Source organism: Caretta caretta, chromosome 12 (genome assembly GCF_965140235.1).
Source record: "Caretta caretta isolate rCarCar2 chromosome 12, rCarCar1.hap1, whole genome shotgun sequence".
Lineage (NCBI taxonomy): Eukaryota > Metazoa > Chordata > Testudines > Cheloniidae > Caretta > Caretta caretta.
The window spans coordinates 17,170,444-17,192,599 of record NC_134217.1 but is presented as its reverse complement, the minus strand read 5'-3'; the positions used below and the strand labels follow the sequence as shown (position 1 = coordinate 17,192,599).

Below are 22,156 nucleotides of genomic sequence, written 5' to 3'. Positions count from 1 at the left end.
GCAAGAGAGGCTGGGTTGTTTCTGCTTAGGCAACAACATACATTCTCAACTATTTTAGTGTTGTATGGTAAGGCCATCATTAGAAACAGAACTTAGTTTAAGGCTTGCAATGTAAGTGTCCCGCTATGCAACTAAATAAGGCCACGTCTGCACTAGAAAGGCGTGTCAGTACAAGTATACCCTCCTAGTGCAGACACAGCTTATACCAGCAAAATTTGCTGTTTTAGCTTATACTGGTTCAGAGAGCAAAGTAAGTTATATCAGCAAAAGCATTTTTATGCCAGTATAATGGTTTAATCGAGCTTTTGCCAATACAGAAATCCTACTTTAAAAAAAAAAATAAAAAGTCATACATCTAACCAACATTGCGGTAGTAGCTAAAGTTACGACCGTAGACCTGGCCTAAGAAGCTTCATTAGCTCAGGAAAGACAGTGGTTGTGCACACAAGCCAGAAGATAATTCCTCAGAAGTCACAGTGGATCTGTTTCCATCCACACACAGATGTGCACAACACCTGAGAAGAAGAGTGAGGAATATGTTAATTTAAAACATCTGGCAAATGGTTCACCCTTAACAAGTCCAGTTTTTGGACTTTTGTTTTTTCAAGGGGAAAAGGTATATTGTTGATTTGGGCTGGGGAGTGTAGGGGCATGAAATGAGAAGCTGAAGCATGTTTTCCCCCCTTTATTGAAGTTCTACATCACACTACTAGAGTTAATGCAAACAGGAAGATCATAAAAGAACATAATGAAAGTCTTGCACACTGGGACTAAGGGACTGGTTTCAGTTACTGAATATAGATTTGGAGGCACACCACACAACAGTGAGTAACTCCACAGTATTACACCACTATATATTATGGCTTCTTAATGCTTTTTCTATATAACTCTTCAGCCTTATTCCAGTCTGCAGCCTCATGCCTCCTGTATCGTATCCTATCCAATATAAAGGCTTATAAGATTAAAATTCACCTCTACAAAGTGTGTCAACATGCATTTCCTTAAATTAGATGTAAAGTAGATCACACACACAGTACACAATTGTAATGTATCATTCCAAGGGTCTAGAGTTAGAATTACTCGTATTTCCAACTAGTAACAGGACACCCTGTTGCCCATTATCTCAGCTTTAGTGAGAAAATGGGAGCAGAAACAGCTAATTTGTGAAAACTCTTTCACAAGCTCTTCTTATACCTCCAATATATCCACTAACCTCACTCAGAAAACCCAAATGCACTCCATCCTACTGACATGTATAGATATATTTTTTGTACCTCAGATTTAATATAATTCAGGATTTTTGATAGATAACATTGGTTACTCAACTCCACTGCTGTTTGAAACTAAGGTCAAGCAAGAAAGACTGAGAGTGCTCTTTTCATGCACTGTTAGCTCCAGGCACAAAGGGGCCTTCTGCATCACAGTCAGGGGTTTTCAGCAGCAGGAATATTTGCTATCAAAGAACAGTGAAAATACAAATCGTTCAAAGCAGCCATAGTGGAAAAGATGCTGTACCCAGAACAACATACACTATGTTTTGTACAAAATGGAATGCCACAAGTACCATGGCAAAGACAAATTTGTCTTAAAGACCAGCCAGATACTGACTATGGTGAGAAAAATCCCTTGTGAGCTTGTTTCCCAATGATTCTTATAATATCCACACTGAATGGGGATTTATTACCATTGTTTATTTTCATATTACTGTTTAGCATCTATTTAAATTGTGAATTCTTGTGGTCTACCACTACTATAATACCACAATGTGTTTCTATATTAAGACACTATTGAAGCACAGTTAATGTTAACCATTTTATCACCTTAAAATCCAAAGAAATTATATACAAATTTGCCTTCTGAGAATTCCATAGATATTACACAGACAAAATATGTACTCCAAATCAAAATAGCATTATGTACATCAGATTGGGTAAATAACTTGCAACCAACCATACACCTAGACTAATCTGACATTCTAACTTGCTTAATCTACTTTAGTTTCTGAGCCCCTTTTTATTCAGATGTTCAATAGGTTTACAGGTTCTAGACACACGTCAGGTTTACACAGAGACTGGTAAATACATTAAATCTTTCCAAACTTATGTTCACCTGATCTAAGAGTGCTTTGTAATTTCTTCCAAGAAGAGCAATACACACATTTCAATTGAGATTGAGTTTAAAATTCCTATTAGAGTAGTTTTTATGTAATTAGATTGGAATGAATGTGCAACAGCGCCATTGCAGAAAACTTCAAAGCAGTTATACTGGAGAAATCACAACCCATTTCTGTGTGCCCACAAGAAGAAAGAATGGCTCTCTGGAGGATAAGAGTATATTAGTCTCTGTATGTAATAGATTTTATTGACCATATGGAACTGATATAAAAATTGTGTTGCAGTGGGTAGTCTTGGATTTGAGACAGGAATGTGACACAAAATACAGTTTCTGTAAAATGCCTGGCTGCTTTCTGGCAGCCTTTGCAATCAGAAAAACCTAGAACATTTACCTGATTGAGTCACTGATGAGTCCCAGTTCAAAGCAAAATCTGAAGATTCACCCTCTTCGACTGAAAGAGAACAAAATACAGTTTGTGATTTCTAAACAAAATGGGAAGCACGAGATAATTAGAGCCCCATATACTATTAAAGTGTTACAACAGATTTCTGCACCAGTGAAGAAAAGATTATTTTCCATAAAATAATTTTAGGGTGATAATTTAGTAAAGTTTCTGTCCAAACATTTTCAACTTGGCTACTAAATCTGTGCCTGAATATTTTTTTCCCCAAATACAAATTACCAAATTTGCACATGCAGATGTGAGTGAGGTTTAACTACCACAACGTATTGCGGATGTGCAGATTTAGGGGGTTGGTGCACACAAAGACTGCAAATTTGTGGCTGCAAAGAGACTGTTTTGAAAATTTCACTCTAACATATCACACCAAAGATATGTTCTATGAAAACAATATTGATGGACGTAATTAAACAATATGAAGAACTACAAAATTTATGATGTTTTAAAAAGTTTGGTATCCAAAACACTATATGTTATGTATGGACACATTTTGTAATATTGCAGTCACATACGCACTTTTTCTTTAAAATATTTATATTGTAATTTAAGGCCTGATCATGTGAAGACAATGGGGGTAGGATGCTCAGTATCTTTCAGAATTAAACACTTATCTAGCACTTGGGAAAGAAGTAAACACAACATTTTATCTTTAGCTGTTCAAATTTTGTTTAGCCAACCTTGTGCCCCTTAGAAACAGCCAAGAGACCAGCTGCCAACTAGGAGCCCAATTCTATTCCCACTTCAGTCAATAGTAGTTTTACTATTGTCAAATTGTGTGCATTTGAAAGTCAGAGGTGCAGAGATTGTCAACATGCCCCTTTATAATCATATACAACAGTGTCCTTATTTCTCCCTCAAAAATATAGTTTGGATATTGGACCTTTATTCTCTGACATACACCATTTTACTGTACACTCAACACTACTACCCGCCCTTATCCACACCTCACTTCATCTAAAAAATGGACATCTACAGGATTCTGCAGCTGAAGTCAATGTACCACTCTAAATTCACATTCCATAGCCCCCATTGACTACACTGGTCGTTGTATGCCCAGACCTTAGAGCTAGGTTTACAGACCTTAGATTCAATTATTATTACCTGGAAGCCTCATTTTTTTTCCAACAAGCTCTAATATCCTTGATGCAGTTCTAGCAAGTTGATGTAGGTGGTTTTAAAAAGAAATTGGAAATAGAAAAGATAGCTAAATGGGTAATATAAAAATATTTTTGATGCACTGTAATCTAATGGGGAGATTGCACAACAAATGTACATTCCATAGAAGGCTACAACTACTGTAGCGCTATTGTATAATTTTATTACTTCAACAAAGATTGGCCACTTCGGTTGATGCTGATGATCCTTTAAAATTAGCTGTAGTCTTTTAAACAAACCTACATGAACACAAAAGCACATTTCACAAAATATTATATTTGGAATGATGGAAAACAAAGTATAAAATGTGAAAATCAATAACAAAACTCCCATTTATTTTGACACAAGTAGGACTGGGCCAAACATTTGCTCTAGTAAAAGGTTCACCCACCATTTTGTATCTCTGAGACCACCATCTTGTTTCATTTTTGTGACAAGTACTAAAATGCAAAAGGAATATTCTGGACATAATGAGATTAAATATTGCTTCAGCTCTTAGAACAGATATGTTTGTGTTTCAACAGTAAAATTACATGTACATTGGGAGAAGATATTTTTCCCCCAACATGTCAATTAAGCTAACTTTATACTGCATGTCTTATTCAAAAAGGATCAGCAGAACGTTTTTATCTGATTATAGAAAAAAAAATTTTAAATCACTTTTCTAATGGATAAGAGAATAAAACTTACTAAATCTGCTAAAAAATATGGCAAGGCCTTAACTTCAATAACAGTTAAATAAGAAATATATGGAACCACTGTTGGTCATCTGTAATTTTAACAATAGACTAACTCACATTTTAGCTAAACACAGGAGACTGCTACAGTCCTTGATTTCACTTGATTTCAACAGTACAACAACACTATACTTTTAGGAATCCCTTAAATGAAGCCAAAGGTTAAATGCTTAAAAGGTTAAATGAATGCCTTTACTGGCATTAATTTGTTTTGCTCTGCTGAGTGGATGAGGGAGGGAGACCACTACATTTTTATATTTAAATGAAGATGACAACACTTACATTCATTGAATATTACTGTCATGATTTCAGGTTCTTCCCCACACACACATGCACACACATCACCTCATCTAACATTTTCATGCAGCAAGGGAGTCAATTGCCTCACTAGTTTAGCCATAAATGCATTTTAACTGTTGTTGCTCATCCCACTAATTTTTCCTCTCTCTTTTTTCATTTTCTTTTTCCTTTTTTCTTCCACTTCTCTCTCTCTCTCTCTCGCTCTCTCTTTTTTTCTTTTAATAAACACACTATCTTTACAGGCTCAAGGATGAGAAAAAGTAATAGCAACCCCCCTTGGAGGTATTGTTACATCTGACTACTGTGCAACTGAACAGGTTTTCTTTATCCAGCCAAACAGGAGTTCAAATTGGTCTCTTCAACAATAAGGTAACTGGCAGGAGCGATAGGAAAAAAAGAAGCCAGATCACTTCACACTGTTCAAGATGGGTGCTTGCTGTGGAAGCAGGAGCACATAAGGTAGCAAGTGGTACAAAAAGGCTGGCATGGTTAGTCTTGTACTTCCCTGAAATTATTCTACAGCACCATAACAATGCATGGGGCCTAAGGGACAATTAGAAAGATAGACTAATCTCTTTGGACAAGGGACCTAAGCGGGGCCTTCAAACACTCAGGTACTCGTGTGCCCAACTGTTTGCAAGACCAGACCCTAAATTAGACATCAGGCACCAAGGGATGTCAAACACAGTATGAGAATCAGTGATCTAAGGAAAGCCTTTAACATAAAAATAATCATTCTGCACACCAATATGATTAACAAGCCACAGCTATTTAACTATCTGTTCCATTAATATCCTGTCCTGTGCACTTTGACAGGTAGGGAGGGAAGGATGGCCCCATGATTAAAGTGCAGAACTAGGAGTCAAAAAATCTGGGTTAATTTTCCAGCTCTGTTATAGACTTCTAGTGTAATCTTAAGTTACCTAACCAGCATATACTTCTCTATTAAAAGAGGATAATACCTCACAGAGGTGTTGTGAGGCTTTTCTCATTGGCATATCTAAATCATTTGGACATAAGCACACATTATATAAGCACACATATTTGAAGTGGGGGGGAGGGGTTATGTCTGCTGAGACAGTAAATATCCAAGCATTAAAAAAGTTGACAGGACAGCATTACCTTAAACTAAAAACTTTAATACTTGACCATCAAGGGCTAAATTCTGCCCTCTGGTGCATGAGTCCTCTGTTGATTTCATTTGGAAGGTCAGGATACATATGTTAGAAGTTTCCTGTGTTGGTAAAGGAAGGGCTGTGTAAAGGCTTTGTCCAAACTGGAGGTGAAGTCCCTGCTCATCCAGTGAGTGGAATAAAGGTTGAATATTTTGATTACAGGCTCAGCAGGTCCTCCCAAGGAGCAAACAGCAGGTCAGAGTGGGGTTTGACTGCTGAGGTTACATAGGCATCTCCAATTCTCACCACTGAGAGCAGTGAGTCAGAAAAACCTTGTTCATAATTTTAATTTTAGTTAGGGAGATGTTTACTTTAGTTTGCTTTCCCTGTCTGTCCTTACGTGTTATCTCTTTTATTATTTTCTGACATGATTTGAAGCCTGGTTCAATTTCCCTTCTCTATTTTATATATTTGTTTATAGCAGTAGTACTAGACTTTGTAAATAAATTATCTCTGTTTCCCCCTACCTTGTGGAGACTGGTTTATTTAAAACAATAATAGTAATAGGTGCAGCAGAAGGGAATAGAATCTAAGGGGAACACTTTCAAGATATGCTACTCAGTAATATACGGAATCTACGGAGACCATTCTTAACCAAAAAATGGTAAACGCTAAAAAGAACACTACACTGGTGGTACTGAAAACCTGTTTATTGTGTAAATCCTCTACCAGAAAGTTCCACCCAACTGTGTCGTGCAGATGGCTAAGTGGTTTAAAAGATTGTCACAAATGATAAATGAATTATGCCAAAAATACAATGCCTAGAACTGGTCTGTTGCTAAATAGGCTCGTGCCACGTTCAAATTGATGGTAGCCCTTATGAAGTCCAGAGACTATGTGGGGTCTAGGATCAATTTCGACACTGACTCTGAGCAACAAAAGAAATTGGAGCAACATGGAGGTCGATGCATGGGCTTCTTGCCTGGACAGCACAGCTAGAAGCCAATTGTTGAGACAAGGAAACACGAGGACACCATAACAACATCTGACATAAGCTTCTACGATGAAAAACACCTTGGTGAAGACCTGGGGAGCAGCAGCTATTCCAAAGGTGAGCACTCTGTACTGGAAATAGTGAACGCCCACTGTGAATCTCAGGAAACGTCTGTGGGCTCCATGGACATCCATGTGAAAATAAGCATCCTTCATATCGAGAGCCATAAACCACATGCTCTTCTCTGACAACAGGATAATTGCTGCCAGCATGACCATACGAAACTTGAGCTTGTGAAAGAAGCGATTAAGGTGCCGAAGATCGAGGACTGATCTCCATCTGCCTGTCTTCTTGGGTATCAGTAAGTAAGCTGAGTAGAACCCTGTTCTATCACTTCATCCAGAGATAAGGAGGGAAATCTAGCTGGTTGTGGAACCACTGTCGGGACCGGACTAAGGGATTCTTCCTCTACTATAGGATCCGAACACCTGCTGGAAGGATCCCTTAGGGGGAGGCAGGTGAAGATTCCCTTGTGGACTAGGCTGGGGGGAGGTATAGGGACAAGATTCCCCAGTATGGTGAATAGGCTGGATCCCAGGGAGGTTGTGATGGTCCCCACGGCATGGGGTACCAATGGCTCAGAGATGATTGAGGTGGTAGATGCTCCCATGGACGTGGCAGTCTCCGTGAAGGTGCGTAGTGGTGATAAGACGTGGTCGGTTCCTCTCCCAGTTCTGATTCATCAGAGAAGGAAAAGATTTACTCAGGTTCCAAAGCCAGTACCACTGGAGCCAGTGGAAGGGTGTAAGTGATCAGAGCAGACGGTGAGGGATCCTGTACCTCAGGCATATCCTGTGGTAGAGAAATTATCTCTCCAGAAGTGGAGGGGCATGATAGATGGGGTGACTCCGGGTTTGGCCAGGTGAACACATCCTGGGACGCGGCTCTGGCTCCAGATCTCCCCGCTGTAAGAGGCACCCTCTCCTTCTGGGTATCAAATGGCACGATGGACTTTCCTGGAACAGGACAATCCCACATCTTTTGGGATGCCAGTGATAACAATACCAATGGATCAGTGCTCAGAACCGCCAGATTCCATTGCTTGTGTGACTTCTTCTCAGGTCTATGGGACTTAGCACGTGATCTATCACCATGTCTCGAACTCGTGGAAGGAGTGTTCACTTTCTTCGATTTTGAGGAAGACTTAGTCCCATGCTTATAGGTATGTTTCCTTACCTCATGACTAGGCCCCGCTATGGGGTCCGTGGGGGGTGGTTCCGACAGCACCATATTTGGACATGGTAGCAGGAAACAGCTCCTCACTAATTCAGTCCAATGTATGTGAGGGTTCCCTGGCCTGGGTCCGAGTGAGGTCTCGAGGAGAACTCCATGAGGCGCTTCCAGAGGCAGAAAGCCTGCCCTTCTCAGATGTAGCTGGGGAAGGATAGGCAAATACTGCACCTGGTCACACAGGAGCTTCTCCCAAGCAGGACAGACAGCGTTGGTGATCGTTGCTGACCAAGAAGGAATGCAGGCAAGAGGTGCAGAGTTTGAAGCCCGGAGTCCAGGGCATAGTCCAATACCCGCGTGCCAGTACAGGGGAGGAGGGATTGGCAAAGAAGACAAACAAAAAAATAAACCCAAATCTAGACCAAGTACTAAAACTACAATAAAAGTACAATAAACTGGTAAAACTAATCTAAAAACTGGCAAACTATGTACACTGTCTTATTTCAAAGTGCGTCAGTGATGAGGACACTGAAAGTTCCGACCCAGACCACCCGGCCATGAGAAGGAACTGCGGATGCAGTCAGTCTGCCCCGCCCTTTGTCAGATGAAAGCACAAGGTGAGCCAGGGCTCAAGCAAGGAGCAACAGACACTATTTTCAAGTTCTCTGACTCTGGGAACATAGCAGACATGCATAACCCTCACTGGAATACAATAGGGCCCTTCATTCAAAGAAGAATAAATGTTTTCTGAGAAACAATGGACAAAACCATAATTAACCAAAATCAAGGATTAGACCCTTCCATAAGTGCCATTTAATCACTTTGATGATGCAAACACAGAAATCTAAACTACTACTGTTCAGCAACAGCAGAACGCAGCTACTGCTAAACCACTGAGAGAGAGGTGCTGACTTTGTGATTTCCTGAGGGGGGTGCTCGACTCCTGCTCCACCCCAGTCCCCACCCCCATTCCACCCCTTCCCCCAGCTCCCACCTCTTCCTGCGCCCGCTCCAGTCCCGGAGCGCCCATGGAGTCAGCACCTATGCACTGAGACTGAGACTGATAGAAAGATGCAGAAGTATTCGAAACATTCTCCTTGGGAAGTACAGCATGGAAATATTAAAGGAAAGAGAGGTGAAGTTTAAGGATGTAAGCCAAGATTTTAAAAAGCAGCTAGTGATTTTGCCTCAACTTGAGACACCTTAAAGGGGCCTGTTTTCTTGAGAGCAATGCTCAGCACTTCATAAAAAAACAGTGCCCTTTAAGGTGTTTCACACTGGACTGAAACATTTTAGAATCTTGGCTACCTTTACATTTAAATTCCAATTATTCTTGTCAGTTACACACACCCTCCTTTCCCCCACTTTTCTCCGAACTATGAAAGGTGTTTGTGCATTCAGGTATGGTTGCAGTGAGAAACAACGGCGATGTAAAAGGTTCATACTATATCTGCTCCCTCTGAGTCATTGTTTTGAAATGTCTTTAAAAAAAATTTCATTCCTATTAGTAATGCAGAGCCAATATAGCTAGAGAACAGCAACCTGAATTGTATTCTGCTTCATGCATCATCAACAAAAGTGTCAGTCATGTTCCAAGTACAGTATATTATTGGTGATTATGTCAATTTTCAGATCTCAGGTTGAATTCATAGTCAATTTTAAAAACAGAGTTAAAAGTAGTTTCAAAGTACTAAAATCTTCTCTGAGTTCCTTTATCAGTGTTTGTGGCCTTACCCTTATTTTTGTTTATTGTTAAAAATTTTCTCTCCCCTGTTGCTGTGTGAATGACCTACATAAACCACAGTTGAGATAAACTGACTGACTGAACAGACGAAAAGGGGAAACAAACTGTGCACCCAAATTGTCATCCAGTGCACGAAGTGAACAAACTGGAAACAAGGAGAGAGGCGTTCTTTTAGTCTAATTCTTCAAGTACATTAATCTTGGTGCTTCTAGTAACTATGGTCATAAAGAACTTTCACAGTTTCTAAATTGACAGTATCCTTTTAATGCAGTTTGTCTGGGAAGCAACTATGAAGTTGAACCCTCTAGAAAAAAAAATGTCTTGGAATGAATTTCCATGCAAAGAGCTTTGAAAATGTCCTTGGGCTAGCACATACAGAAAATCTTCTTGTGATAAACTCAAAGGGCCAGATTCTCCAGTTCACTAAGGCCACTTTGTGCTGTGCAAGTAGAGAATTTCCCATGTGCAGGGGGAATTTCTGCTGGCACAGAGCTGCCAGAGGAGGCACAGCACCTTCATACACCAGTTGCCGCCTCATGCTGACATAAAAAAGAAGAGGGAGCAGGTCAGGGATGGGCTTGCTGAAGAAATGTTGGGGGATGTGGCAGAGGTGGATTCCACTGTTATACCCAGTTCTCCACTCGCGTAAGGGACCTTAAGCCAGCAATGCCAGCAGCATTAGAACAAGATGCCTTTCTGCTCTAATTTATGACAGGAGTAGGCAGCCCTGATCAGGGAGCCACAACCAGATCCCTCTGGCCACCACTCTTCACTACAACCAAGCACAGCTCAGATACAGTAGGGAACTGTGGGCAGATACTCCATTCATTAAACAGTATTACACAAATCCAAATATTTACATTTTGCCAGCTTATCTTAGATGTTCTCAGAGGATATTTATTTAATTGCTAGGTCACTGGTGCTGGAGACTAAAAGGTTTTGGTCCTCTGCACTCAAAGAAACGTCAGAAAGAATTCAGCATCCATTCCCGCATGAATCTGAAAATCTATTTATGGGTGTGCCATTACCTGAACTCCATTCATAGTACAGTGCTTATTTAACACTTGATCACTCCCAGGAAAGAAGTTAACCTTATCAAACCAAGGCACTTCTGAGCCACATGTTGATTTCTAGATGCAATCAAACCTTACAAATGAGCAACAGCCCCTTAACAGCTCAGATTCTATATGCATACTTCTTATCCATAGCCTTCAAGGGGTGAAGAGAACTATTGACATGATAGGATTGTACTAATATTTGCCTTAGAATAAAAATACTACAGTGTTCTATCCTAAGAGTCAAAAACAATGGCATAATATTATTGGCCCCAATTTGGAAAAGTACTTAACCACATGTTTAACTTTCCGTGCCCTGTCTAAATAGGGAATCAGGTGACTTTCCTGAATCAGAGCTATTATGTTTTGGACCGTTACGGTAGAGTACTCTCGCCATTTTGTTACATCAGATAACCTCTCTGAAGAGGATGATGAAATGGTCTGAGTGCAGAAAATGGCCATGTTGCATTTTAGTTGGTTGGGTGTTAGATTATGTTATTCTAAATAGGATGGGTTTATTTCTCACATAAACTACTACAAGTTGTATCAATATTGTCTGTATATTAGCCTGCAGTGTGTGCGTCCAAACTCTCATATTTCCCTCTGGATAGGTTTTGTAGTAAGACCCTTTATTATTAATCAAATCATACAATAAATACATATTTTCCCAGACCTAGACACAGATACTTTTAAGCTAGAGCTCAGTGATTGCCACTTCCCTGAAACATCAGTTCTCATATACTTTTCACACTTGTTTACAGCCGCCACCCTCAGATACATATCCTTTCAATGCGTTTAGCTTTCATATCGTCTCCCATCTATCCACAATCCCTTTTTCAAAGTTTTCCTTTCTGCCTTTAAAAAGGGATCGTATGAAATTATAAGCCTCCAAACCAATGAACAACCACGGACGCCTTGTCTGCACTACAGAGTTTTGTCAACACAAGTTACACCAACAATCAAAAACCCGTATAATTACATCGCTTGTGCATGCTCACACAATGCTGCTTCTGTTCATCCACAGTTGGTATTCTAGCACTGACAGAGAGAGCAGTGCACTGTGGGTAGCTATGCTCATAGTGATCCTGGGAGACCCAGCATACCCCTTACTCCCATGGTTCATGAAGCCTTACATGGAAAACCTGAACAGCAGCAAGGAGCGCTTCAACAATAGCTGAGCGTGTGCAGAACAACCGTAGAATGTGCCTTTGGCAGATTAAAGGCTCACTGACACTGCCTTTTTGGCAGGTCAGACCTAAAAGAGGAAAATATTCCCATGGTCATAGCAGCCTGCTGTGCGCTCCACAATATTTGTGAGGCTAAGGGTGATAAGTTTCTCCCACTGTGGAGCGCAGAGGCAGATCGCCTGGCGGCTGATTTTGAGCAGTCAGATACCAGGGCTATTACAGGAGCACAACGGGGGCTACTTGAATCACAGAGGCTTTGAGGCACCATTTTGACAATGAGCTCCAGTAATGTGTCTTTCTATACAGCACTCTGCCTTGCTTTGTTGCCTTGCATGAAAATTTTGATGATTCCCGACCATGATTTGTACTCAGCAAATGATCAAATTGCCACTGTGTATTAATTCCAGCAGCAACCACCATGTGTAGGAGACAAATAAAGATTGGTTATCTTTCAGAGAGTATGTTTTTATTAAATACAAATTAACAACGACACACAAAAGGCTTGGTGGGAAGAGAGATAACAATGAAGGGCAGTGTAGGTTCTTATGGCTGTGTGTAACTCTGAAGGGGTGAAGTGAATGAGGTACCAAGATGGGCCAGGAAGTTGCAATGAATGTGTGGGAGGAATCTGAGGAGGGTATGGAAAGCAGTTCTGTATCAGCTGCCGGGGGGGGCGGGGTGTTGCGCACACCTGAATTCAGCCTGCAGCGTGATTAGGGACTTCAACATTTCCATTTGTTCCTCTACCATTTTTATCATCCGCTCTTGGCTCTCCTTTCTGTCCTGCCTGTCTATTTTATAATTTTCTTTTAAAGTCTCTCTCCACACCCTGCCTTCTCTTTTTTCGGCCTCTGAGGATTGGAGCACCTCTCGAAATGTGGCCTCCTTGTTCCTCCTTGGTCACTTCTTTATCTCGCGGAGGTGCTCCGCCAGTGTGTACGGGATTCCCCTGAAGGCCACATCTGCAGAAGCACAAGAAACAATAAACAGAAGCATGATTCTTTGTGCATGCATCAAATCAACATCGCAAAATGCACTTTTTTAAAAAACACAAATCAGTTTCTCACTCTCCCTTGGCAAGCACCCAGTGCAGCGAATGCCCTAAACATGACGAGTTTGCCCCCCCCCCCGGGGGGGGGGAAGGGGCTCAAGATGGGGTAAAGAATCTCATGGTCTTTTAAGGGGATCACTGCAGATGACTCGGAAAATACTGTAAATTCTACCACCATTTTCCACAGGCGGGGGTGAATGAGGCGGATATCTCATTCCTGAGGGTAATCAAGGATGCATGAGTGCATCTGTCCTGCATGTGTGCGGCATCAGACCAAGTCTCTATGCTGCTCGCCTGTGTGCCGTGTTGGTCCCTGCATAAGTGATTGCCAATTGCCGCAGGAAAGTTTCCTACAATGGGGGAAGGAACAAAGCAACTTTGCCAAGGAACCTTCGGCAGAGGATTGGTGAGTAACTCCCGGAAAGTTTCCTAGAGATCTCTCCGGAGGATTCCCGTGTAATCTCGGTGCACATTAACAGTGTTCTGCCGCACTTAGCTGCACAGGGGAATGTGACGCACACACAAACACAGCTAGTCTGGTACATTTCTATCCTTCACCAACTTCTAGAACATACAAAGCAAAGGACAGCTCTACCTCATATAACCGAACAACATCTACTCAAAAAGATCACTTACCAGGGCTCTCCTCTCCTGCATGATGCTTGCCAGAGACGAACTGCTGGGACTGGCTAGATGCCTCCAAAGTGGAAAAGAGGTCCTGACTCACAGCAGACAACCCTGTCGTACGCTCCACATCATCCTCCAACTCGACCTCCTCGTCCACAACTTCATCCTCAGGGTTGAGTCTGCTGTCCGCTGTCTCTAGCCCCGCTGACATATCTACGGGGCTCTTGGCGGTGGAGGTGGGGTCCTGCAGAGGATGGCGTCCAGCTCCTTATAGAAGTGGCAGGTCTTCGGCACAGCACCAGAGCGACGGTTAGACTCCCTTGCCTTCTGTTACGCTTGTCTCAGCTCCTTTATCTCTGCACAGCACTGCTGCGTGTCCCATTCATAGCCCTTATCAAACATGCCATGAGAAATCAGACTGTAGGTATTGAAGTTCCTACAGCTGGTTTGGAGCTGGGACTACTCTCCCCACAGTGCCAGCAGATCCAACAACTCAGGTGTGCTCCAAGTGGGAAGCGTTTGCTGCGTGGAGCCGCCATGGTCAGCTGGGAAGATGTGATGTGAGCTCTCCATGCCAAGCAAACAGAAAGTGGAATTTCAAAAATTCCCAGGCCTTTAAAGAAGGCAAAGCAGAAGCCTGTGTACTTAGGTGCAGTGCAGCAGATTTCAAACTGCTGACCAGAGCGGTCAGGATGGCGATTGTGGGGAGGCCATTTACAGCGACATAACCAAGCGCGAAGTCTACACTGACACTTTGTCGGTATAACTTTGTCGCAAAAGCTCTACACCTCTCATCGAGGAGAGTTTTATTGGCAGAAGGAGCAGTGTAGTGTGTATACCTCCACTCTTTTGTCAACGAAAGCTGACTTTTGTGAACAAAACTCTGTAGTGTAGTACACAAAACCAAAGATGTTCATCCCAGCACCATTCATCCTCCAACAGCCTGACACAGAGCAGCCTCAATATACAATACCTTAATTTGGTCATGATCCCATCAGGTGCTGAGCACCATCAATTTCCATTTAAGTCAAAGGGAAATGCAGATGTTCAGGATTTAGCAGGATCAGGACCCTAAGGAAACAGTTTAAAACTAGCCTTGCAGGAGCACAAGGCAGATTAAAAATCTTTAAAGTTTAGCTACATGACCCAAGTGTAAAAGGATGCGATATTGTCTCTCTGGCGTATGTCTACACTAAATAAAAGGGGGGGGGAGGGGGGAGAAGAGGGTTGTATCTCCCCAAAAGTTAAAACTGCAGTGAAGACAAAGCTTCTAACTTGGGTTAGCAGCTTGAGTTCAACCCCAGACTCCCCTATGGGGTTTAACTTGAGCTACTAACTCAAGTTAAAACCTGAGTTGCCATGTCCTGACTGCTATTTTAACCTTAGTTAGCTAACCCAGGTTTCCTACCCTAAATCAGCAGTGCCCAAACTTTTCCCCTCGTGCCCCCGCTTACCAGTAATGGAATGCATCCGCACCCCCATCTCCCTCCACGGGCCGGGTGTGGAGTTGTAGCTGGGCCAGAGGCTGCAGCCCAGGAGTGGAGCCACAGCCAGGGGCTGGCAGCAGAGAGCAGGGGCTGGGAGTGGGAGCCAAGGGTGAGTTGTGGCTGGGATCCCTTTAACAGAAAGTTCCAGCTGACATGCTAATCTTGAACTGCCTCCAGTGCCTCCTCAAAGGTTCCAAAAGCTTATCTGCCCCCCATCCAGCAGCCAGAATATCTATCGTCCCACCTATCAACTTCTATCATGCAGCTCATGACAAAATTATTGAAAGAGGAAAAGGTGCGAGCAGCATAAAATACACTGAATTTGGGTTTTTTGTTGTTGTTTTTTTAATTAAATGAAACTGCTAGAGAGTTCCATTCTGCTGCACTGGAGTGCTGCAGAATTCAGGGACCTTCCCACAAAAACTAGCTTCCACATACAGTGGAGCACATAGCGGCTTGACTGTATTTGAAAGAACTTTACACTGTGATGACAGCAAAGGTGCATGGAAGAAAATTCAAATGTAAATGATAAAATTTTATGGGGATTTAGCAATTTAATGAGAAATACACATAAAAATCATTATGAATTCATCTGGTTATTCAGCAAGATCACCTGGACTTTTGTCTATAGGGTAAGACAAGTAAACTCATCTGCTGATTCAATAGTTATATTTAAGGGAAGTAGAAAAGATTCCAAGTTAGACAACCAGGGATGCTTTGCACCAGTAATTTGAGCCAGTTCATCCACAATGAAACAACTACTATACCACACTACTGCTGTCATCTCCAACTACAACTTTCAGTTTACTAGACATTTTGCTTGTTTGCACTGACTTTTGCCATCTAGCATAAGTCATAAATCATCTTCTTTCAGCGTTAGATGGAAGTTGGCATTTTGAAACAAAATCCCATCTAGCTGGTTGACAGTATAGTCCTTGCTCAAGTCCCAGCACACATGATCCTACGCAGAACATCTGAAAAGCTACAAGTTCTCCAAGTTTTTTTCTAAACACAATTGCTTTCAGCTTTCTGAGTGGATCAGCAGAGCAGCATTCTTGTTCTCCTAACCTCCATACAGGATTCAGTGAGTGGTGGCCTTTGGCCAGGATTTTTTTCTATCCTAAATAGGACTATTATATATTTGTCCTTTCATGGGCCAGCAGGCCACAGAATAAGACAAGAGGGTTTACTGACATGGCTTATTTAGATAGTTCAGAGCCTAAATTCACATTAGTTCTCTAGCTGCTTTTTTCCAAAGTCAGTAACAGGGCTTGGCAGAGTGCGTGGTTTTTGCTGGCAAAGTCAGCCTTTCTGTGGGATACCCAGACTGCTATGCTCTTTAGGTCAAGGAAAAAAAGAAAGAAAGAACAAAAAAAAAATGTAGACTGAATTCTAAAGAAAAACAAGGAAAACACACAGACAGAGAAAGAAGTGAAGACAATTAAGGAGGAAAAGACAAACAACAAAATAAGGTAGCACTAGCAGGTTTATGCAAAGAAGATCTACTTATGGGTGACTAAATCCTCCAAGACATTAATATTCCAGCGTAATGTGCCTAGTTTCCTCCTTTCCAGACATGGCAGGGAGGAAATGAGAATCACTTAGACACACTGTTTAATGAGCAAATGATGGACGATCACCAAACACAGCCTGCCTGATAAGTATCCATTAGCTTAAACTTCTACTGTAAATCTGCACACAGCTAACAGGCTCTGGTCTTAAAATACTACAGTGAAACTTAATGTAACCACGTTAAGATAAAAGGGACATTCCAAAGAAAAATCTCACATCTAAAACAGGAGAAAGGCTATGGGCCATTTGTAAAGGCTAATCATACCCCATGACACAGACTCCATGCCTGAATCACAAGCTATAGCACATTTATTCCCAGGGCTCATATTTAGTCTTTGTATTTCTAATTCACAGTCTCCACTGGAGATGCACATTTCCCATCAAAATCCACTATGTATAAATATACATTATAATAAAATACATTCAATATTTCTGTTTGCGCTCAGAATCAACATTTCATACAGAGAGTGCAATTAAAAACCACTATGCTTAGAACTGGACCTACGTATGTACAAACTCCATATTTGTGGAGGAGGTCTTTTCACGTGATTTTTGAAAAATCTGACCATAATGGATGAAATATTTTTAGATTGGAAAGTTAACCCTATGGACTAGGGATTTTTAAAATAAGATACTTGGGGTTTAACCTGACAATTCCAGTTCCTTAGTTCTGGTGATGGAACAGGCAGGTGCACATCAGTGCCTATTTCCTCATATTGTTTCATTTAGGGTCTGACACAACAAGTGCAACTGGACAAGGAGCCTTATATTTCAGAGTGGCACGAAACAGCAGAGAACCCTGGACCAAACAAGGGAAACTCTTTTTCACAAGTGCCAATGAGGAGCAGAAGTTCTGGTGATACTGCCCTAATGATGATGCATATTTGGGGAAGTCTGAGATCAGTTTGCATTGGGTTTACTCCTTAGTACCCTGTCCCTTCCATTATGTCGCAGAGAGCAGTCCAAGTCTTCCTGAGTGTCGTCCACTCATTCGCGCCATAGAATCATAAAATATCAGGGTTGGAAGGGACCTTAGGAGATCATCTAGTCCAACCCCCTGCTCAAAGCAGGACCAATCCCCAATTTTTGCCCCAGATACCTAAATGGCCCCCTCAAGAATTGAACTCAAAACCCTGGGTTTAGCAGGCCAATGCTCAAACCACTGAGCTATCCTTCCCCACATGCTGCTATGCCCCCTCCCCCTTTTATATGATACTAGTTGTCTGTCATGTGTGACATCTGCGCTCCACATACTGCAGTTGCTTGGGATTTTATGAACTCCACTTGGGCTGGGGATCAGAAATGACCTTTCAGGCTGCTCCCCACCATTACCTTGTATCGCGCTAAGCAAAAAGCTGAGGGGGCCCCCCCTCTCCATTTACGTTGGGTGGGAAAGAATTAAACCTGTTCTCTGAAACAAGTGAAACCCCAGCTCTTCAGTAGCTGGGGGGGTGGGGGGGGAAGAGCCGAGGACCCCGTCTAAGCCCACTCAGCTTCCCTGCTTCTGCAGCCGTTGATGGAGCAGCTGCAATATAGCAGAGGGAATATGAGGTCTTGTGTCCCCTCCCCCAGAGTTCAATCAACCAGCAACCATCCACAGAACCAGGGCGTCCCACTCAGCAGTACTTCCCACACCCTAGGGATGATTTTAAGGCTGTGCAATCCCTGCGACGGTACAGCCAATTTAAAGCCCCAAGTCTGTAACCCTGCAGTCTATTTCTTCAAGTCTGTTTGGAGCCTTTGCCACACACCCAGTTCAGTGGTTCCCAATTTTTTTTTTTTTTTTTTTGGAAACCCCTTTGTGATTGCTGGCAGATGGGCCATCGTCTCTTCATGCCATGTCCTGGCACAAGTGCTGCCTTCTCTTATATTTCTCCCCCTGCCTTCTGTGTCTCTCTCTTCAGGCATTTCTGCTTGTTTTCTTTTCTCCTTCACCTTGATTTTACCCTTGTCTGGTTTTTACTCTCTTTTCTCCCCCTTCTGTATTTTATTATTTTCTAGTCTCTCCCTCTCTTTTGTTCTCTCCTCCCCACAGCTTGAGGTGAGGCGGGGCTTCAGTGCTTGGCTCCAGGGGGCCTAGCACATGCACTCTCCTTTAATGCCCAGAAGCAGCAGAGAAACAGGGGGGAGCAGGCTGCTGCCTTAGCCTGCAGCCCTGCAGCCATGAGCTGATGCTATTAAGAGCCACTGCAGGAGCAGGGAGAGGAGACAGGCACCTTATCTTCACACCCAGCCGCAAAAGCGTATTTGTGGGAGAGAAGAGAGGAGAATGGGGGTCATGTAGCTATCCTTGTTCCAAGTGTCTCTCTCCTCTGTCCCATACCCTAGACTAGTCTTGCAGAAATACCCCCCTCCTCTCTGGGGAACCCATCCAATAGACAGGAAAACAGTGCCTTTGCTGTTTGGCATAGAGCTTACTCACTGAAACAAAGTGCATCCCAGGAGACATCATCTTCAACTTGTTTCAATTGGAAATTAATCCCCTCCATTTGAGGGTGGAGCGTTTTAGAGGTACCATGCTACTCAGATTCCCTAGTGAACGGACGGACGGACAGACACACAGAGCAAACCACACTGCTCAGGCAGGGGATGGGTGTTCAGAATGCAGTTCAGAGAGATAAGGACTAGGGAGTAAAACATAATTCTTTAAAAGTAGCCAGGTTGAAAAAGCAATAAGCTCGTCTGTAGAGAGAGACATGTAATCTAGGATAGCTATACAAAGACTCAAACCATATCATTATTATACGAATTCCTAAGGCAACTGTCCCCATAGTATCTGAGCACTTTACATAAATGGTACTATGAGTAAACAGATGTTTTAAAGGGTCAAGTGAAACAAGGCAGCCAAAAGTGACTTTTCTCGCATTGTTCATAAAACCACACATTATTGCGTTTCAGAAACAAAAAGTTTAAATATTTTTGCTGCATTCAAATGATAATGGATAATAAAGAAAATGTAAATGTTGAAATTGTAGTGATACATTCATAAGAAAAAGAAGAAAAGGCCATTCAGAACAGGACAAATTCAGAGTTGTTGTAAAAGTATCTTACTAGCCTAAGGGACCCGAAATGGGTGTAATTTACACAAAGAGCTAGAAGAGGGGAGGAAGAGCAGGAAACACAACTGACAGGAGGGTGTAAGAAGACACATGCAGTCCCACACTACGCACACATGCTAACTTAAAACTTCTTACACCTTCTTCTGGACTTTAGCCTGCAAGTTACAAACTTAGCCTGCCTACTACCCGCTCACTGACATGTGGCTCATTCCATCTCATATATCACTCTGAATTTGACCTCCCATCTTCCTTATGATGTCCTGAAACTATCACTAACAATAGCACAGTCATGCCATGGCAAGCAAATAACCCAAAAATGCATGCTATATTTAAGGCTATGTTTTAGTCAGGGGTATTTTTAGTAAAAGTCATGGACAGGTCACGGGCAGTAAACAAAAATTCACGGCCCATGACCTGTTCATGACTTTTACTATATACCCCTGACTAAAACTAGCGTGGGGGGCCATGGGTGCTGGGTGGGGGGGAGACAGCCTGGGGGTGCCGCAGGTGCTGTAGAGGGTGGCCCAGTACCCCCGCTGGTGCTGGGGGGAGGGGAAGGGCCAGAAAGCAGCATGCAGCCCAGGACCCCCATTGGTGCCACAAGCTCTGGCTCTGCAGTTCCCATTGGCCGGGAACCGCATGGAGAGTTTGGTCTTTCAAGAAAAATTCACCCTAAGGTAAACGCCGCCCCGCACCCCAACCCCCTGCCCCCAGCCCCCTCCCACACACCCAAACCCAGGCTTGGGCAGCCCCATAGCCAGCACTGGTCTCTGCAGAAGTCATGGAGGTCACAGAAAGTCACGGAATCCGTAACTTCCAGGACAGACACACAGCCTTAGCTATACTGGGTTGAGGATTCCATCCTAGCACTGCTACTCAATAGTACCATGTTTTCTGCCTTACTTAGGAAGACAAAGGAACTGACCCCATGTGATTTTGGAGTAAAAACTCAAAGAAGAGAGTTCAGTGCTTGACATGGTCTGGTCAATACCCTACATTCCTCCCCCGCATCCTATTTTCAGTAGACTGTAAATATTCTTTTCTTCTCTTTCGTTACAGAAAACTGACTTTGGATATATTTGCCAGTGCTTCGTGTTATCCCCATAAGTCTTTTCTTCTGATGCCACTTTTCCCATTATGGGCCTGCTCCAAAGCATGTAGAAGCCCATGAAATCCACTGACTTTGGATCAGGCTCTATATTAACTTAAGCCTGATCTTGTTTATGATGGCAGGGGAACCAGAATTGTCCGCTTTTCCCCACTCTGACATTGGAGTCCAGCAACTCAAATACTTCAGCTCTTCTGGCCACCTACTGCCACAACCATTCTGGACCATCAAAATGGCTACTCCCCCCTTTTCCCTCCCCTGCCCCAAATTTCCTCATTACAAAACTTGCAATTTTACATGGAGAGTTTGGTCTTTCAGGAAAAATTCACACAAGAAGACTGATAAATAGGATAGAAATCCATCCATTCATTCATTTAATCAGTGGCAATGATCATGGACAGGTTTATAAAGTGACACCACACAATGGAAAATGTATTCTTACAAAGGTTTTATTATTTTACTTGGTAATTCTGACCAGGGGGATTCACTGTATTCTGTTTTAAAAGTCCATACATGCTAAAGTGAGTTTCAGCAGAAGGCAGTGTTTGCCACCCCGAGCACTCCATTTGGCAAGTTCACCTTTTATAAATATCTCATTCATCATTGAAGGCTATTAATCATCCCGGGGAGTGGGGGGGTGGAGGGCGGGAAGAAATGTTCAGCCACATTTCTACACTTCTGCCTAAAAAAATACACTGAGTTTTGCTGCTAGTCCTTCAAACTTAGAAATTTTTTAAGTGGCCAGCTATTTTTCCGGAATGAGTAGCACAGAACAAGAAAAAGAGAAAAGGTTTTTCCTGACAAACCATTTTAATTACAGCTATGAGAGCTTAGAAAAACCCACCTGGTGAGTGAAGTTATTTCTTCCAGCTTCCCTCTCTCTTAAAACTGGTCTCTCTAAGAAAAAAACAAAAATCTCCAAATGCATAAATATGCAGAGATTTCAGAGCTGCTTTGCTCTAATCACAGGGACTGGCCCTGCTCCCCTTGAAGTTGGCAGATTTGTTCAATGGGAACAAGAGCAGGCCCTTAATGGTTGAACAGCACAGTTTTCACAAGCTTTTCTGAGTGAGTACAGGTTGTAAAGCATTGTTCACAGGAGTTCACTTCTCTGGCAAACAGCTTGCTATGGCACTTTTTGTGTGGTGGGGGGATAATAC

General features: G+C 42.5%; 1 protein-coding gene across 8 annotated transcripts in view; it reads right to left on the bottom strand.

Moving 5' to 3' along the window:
* ZNF423 (zinc finger protein 423) overlaps nt 1–22,156 on the bottom strand; it is a 326,267-nt gene that overhangs the window by 251,146 nt on the left and 52,965 nt on the right. For 7 of the 8 annotated variants that reach the window (XM_075118370.1, XM_048816600.2, XM_048816601.2 and 4 more), the window contains exon 2: nt 2,507–2,566. The exons of the other annotated variant lie outside the window; for it this stretch is intronic. In XM_075118370.1, coding sequence (XP_074974471.1) covers nt 2,507–2,566 — 60 coding nt within the window. The remainder of the gene's footprint in view (nt 1–2,506; nt 2,567–22,156) is intronic. 8 annotated transcript variants of the gene reach the window in all.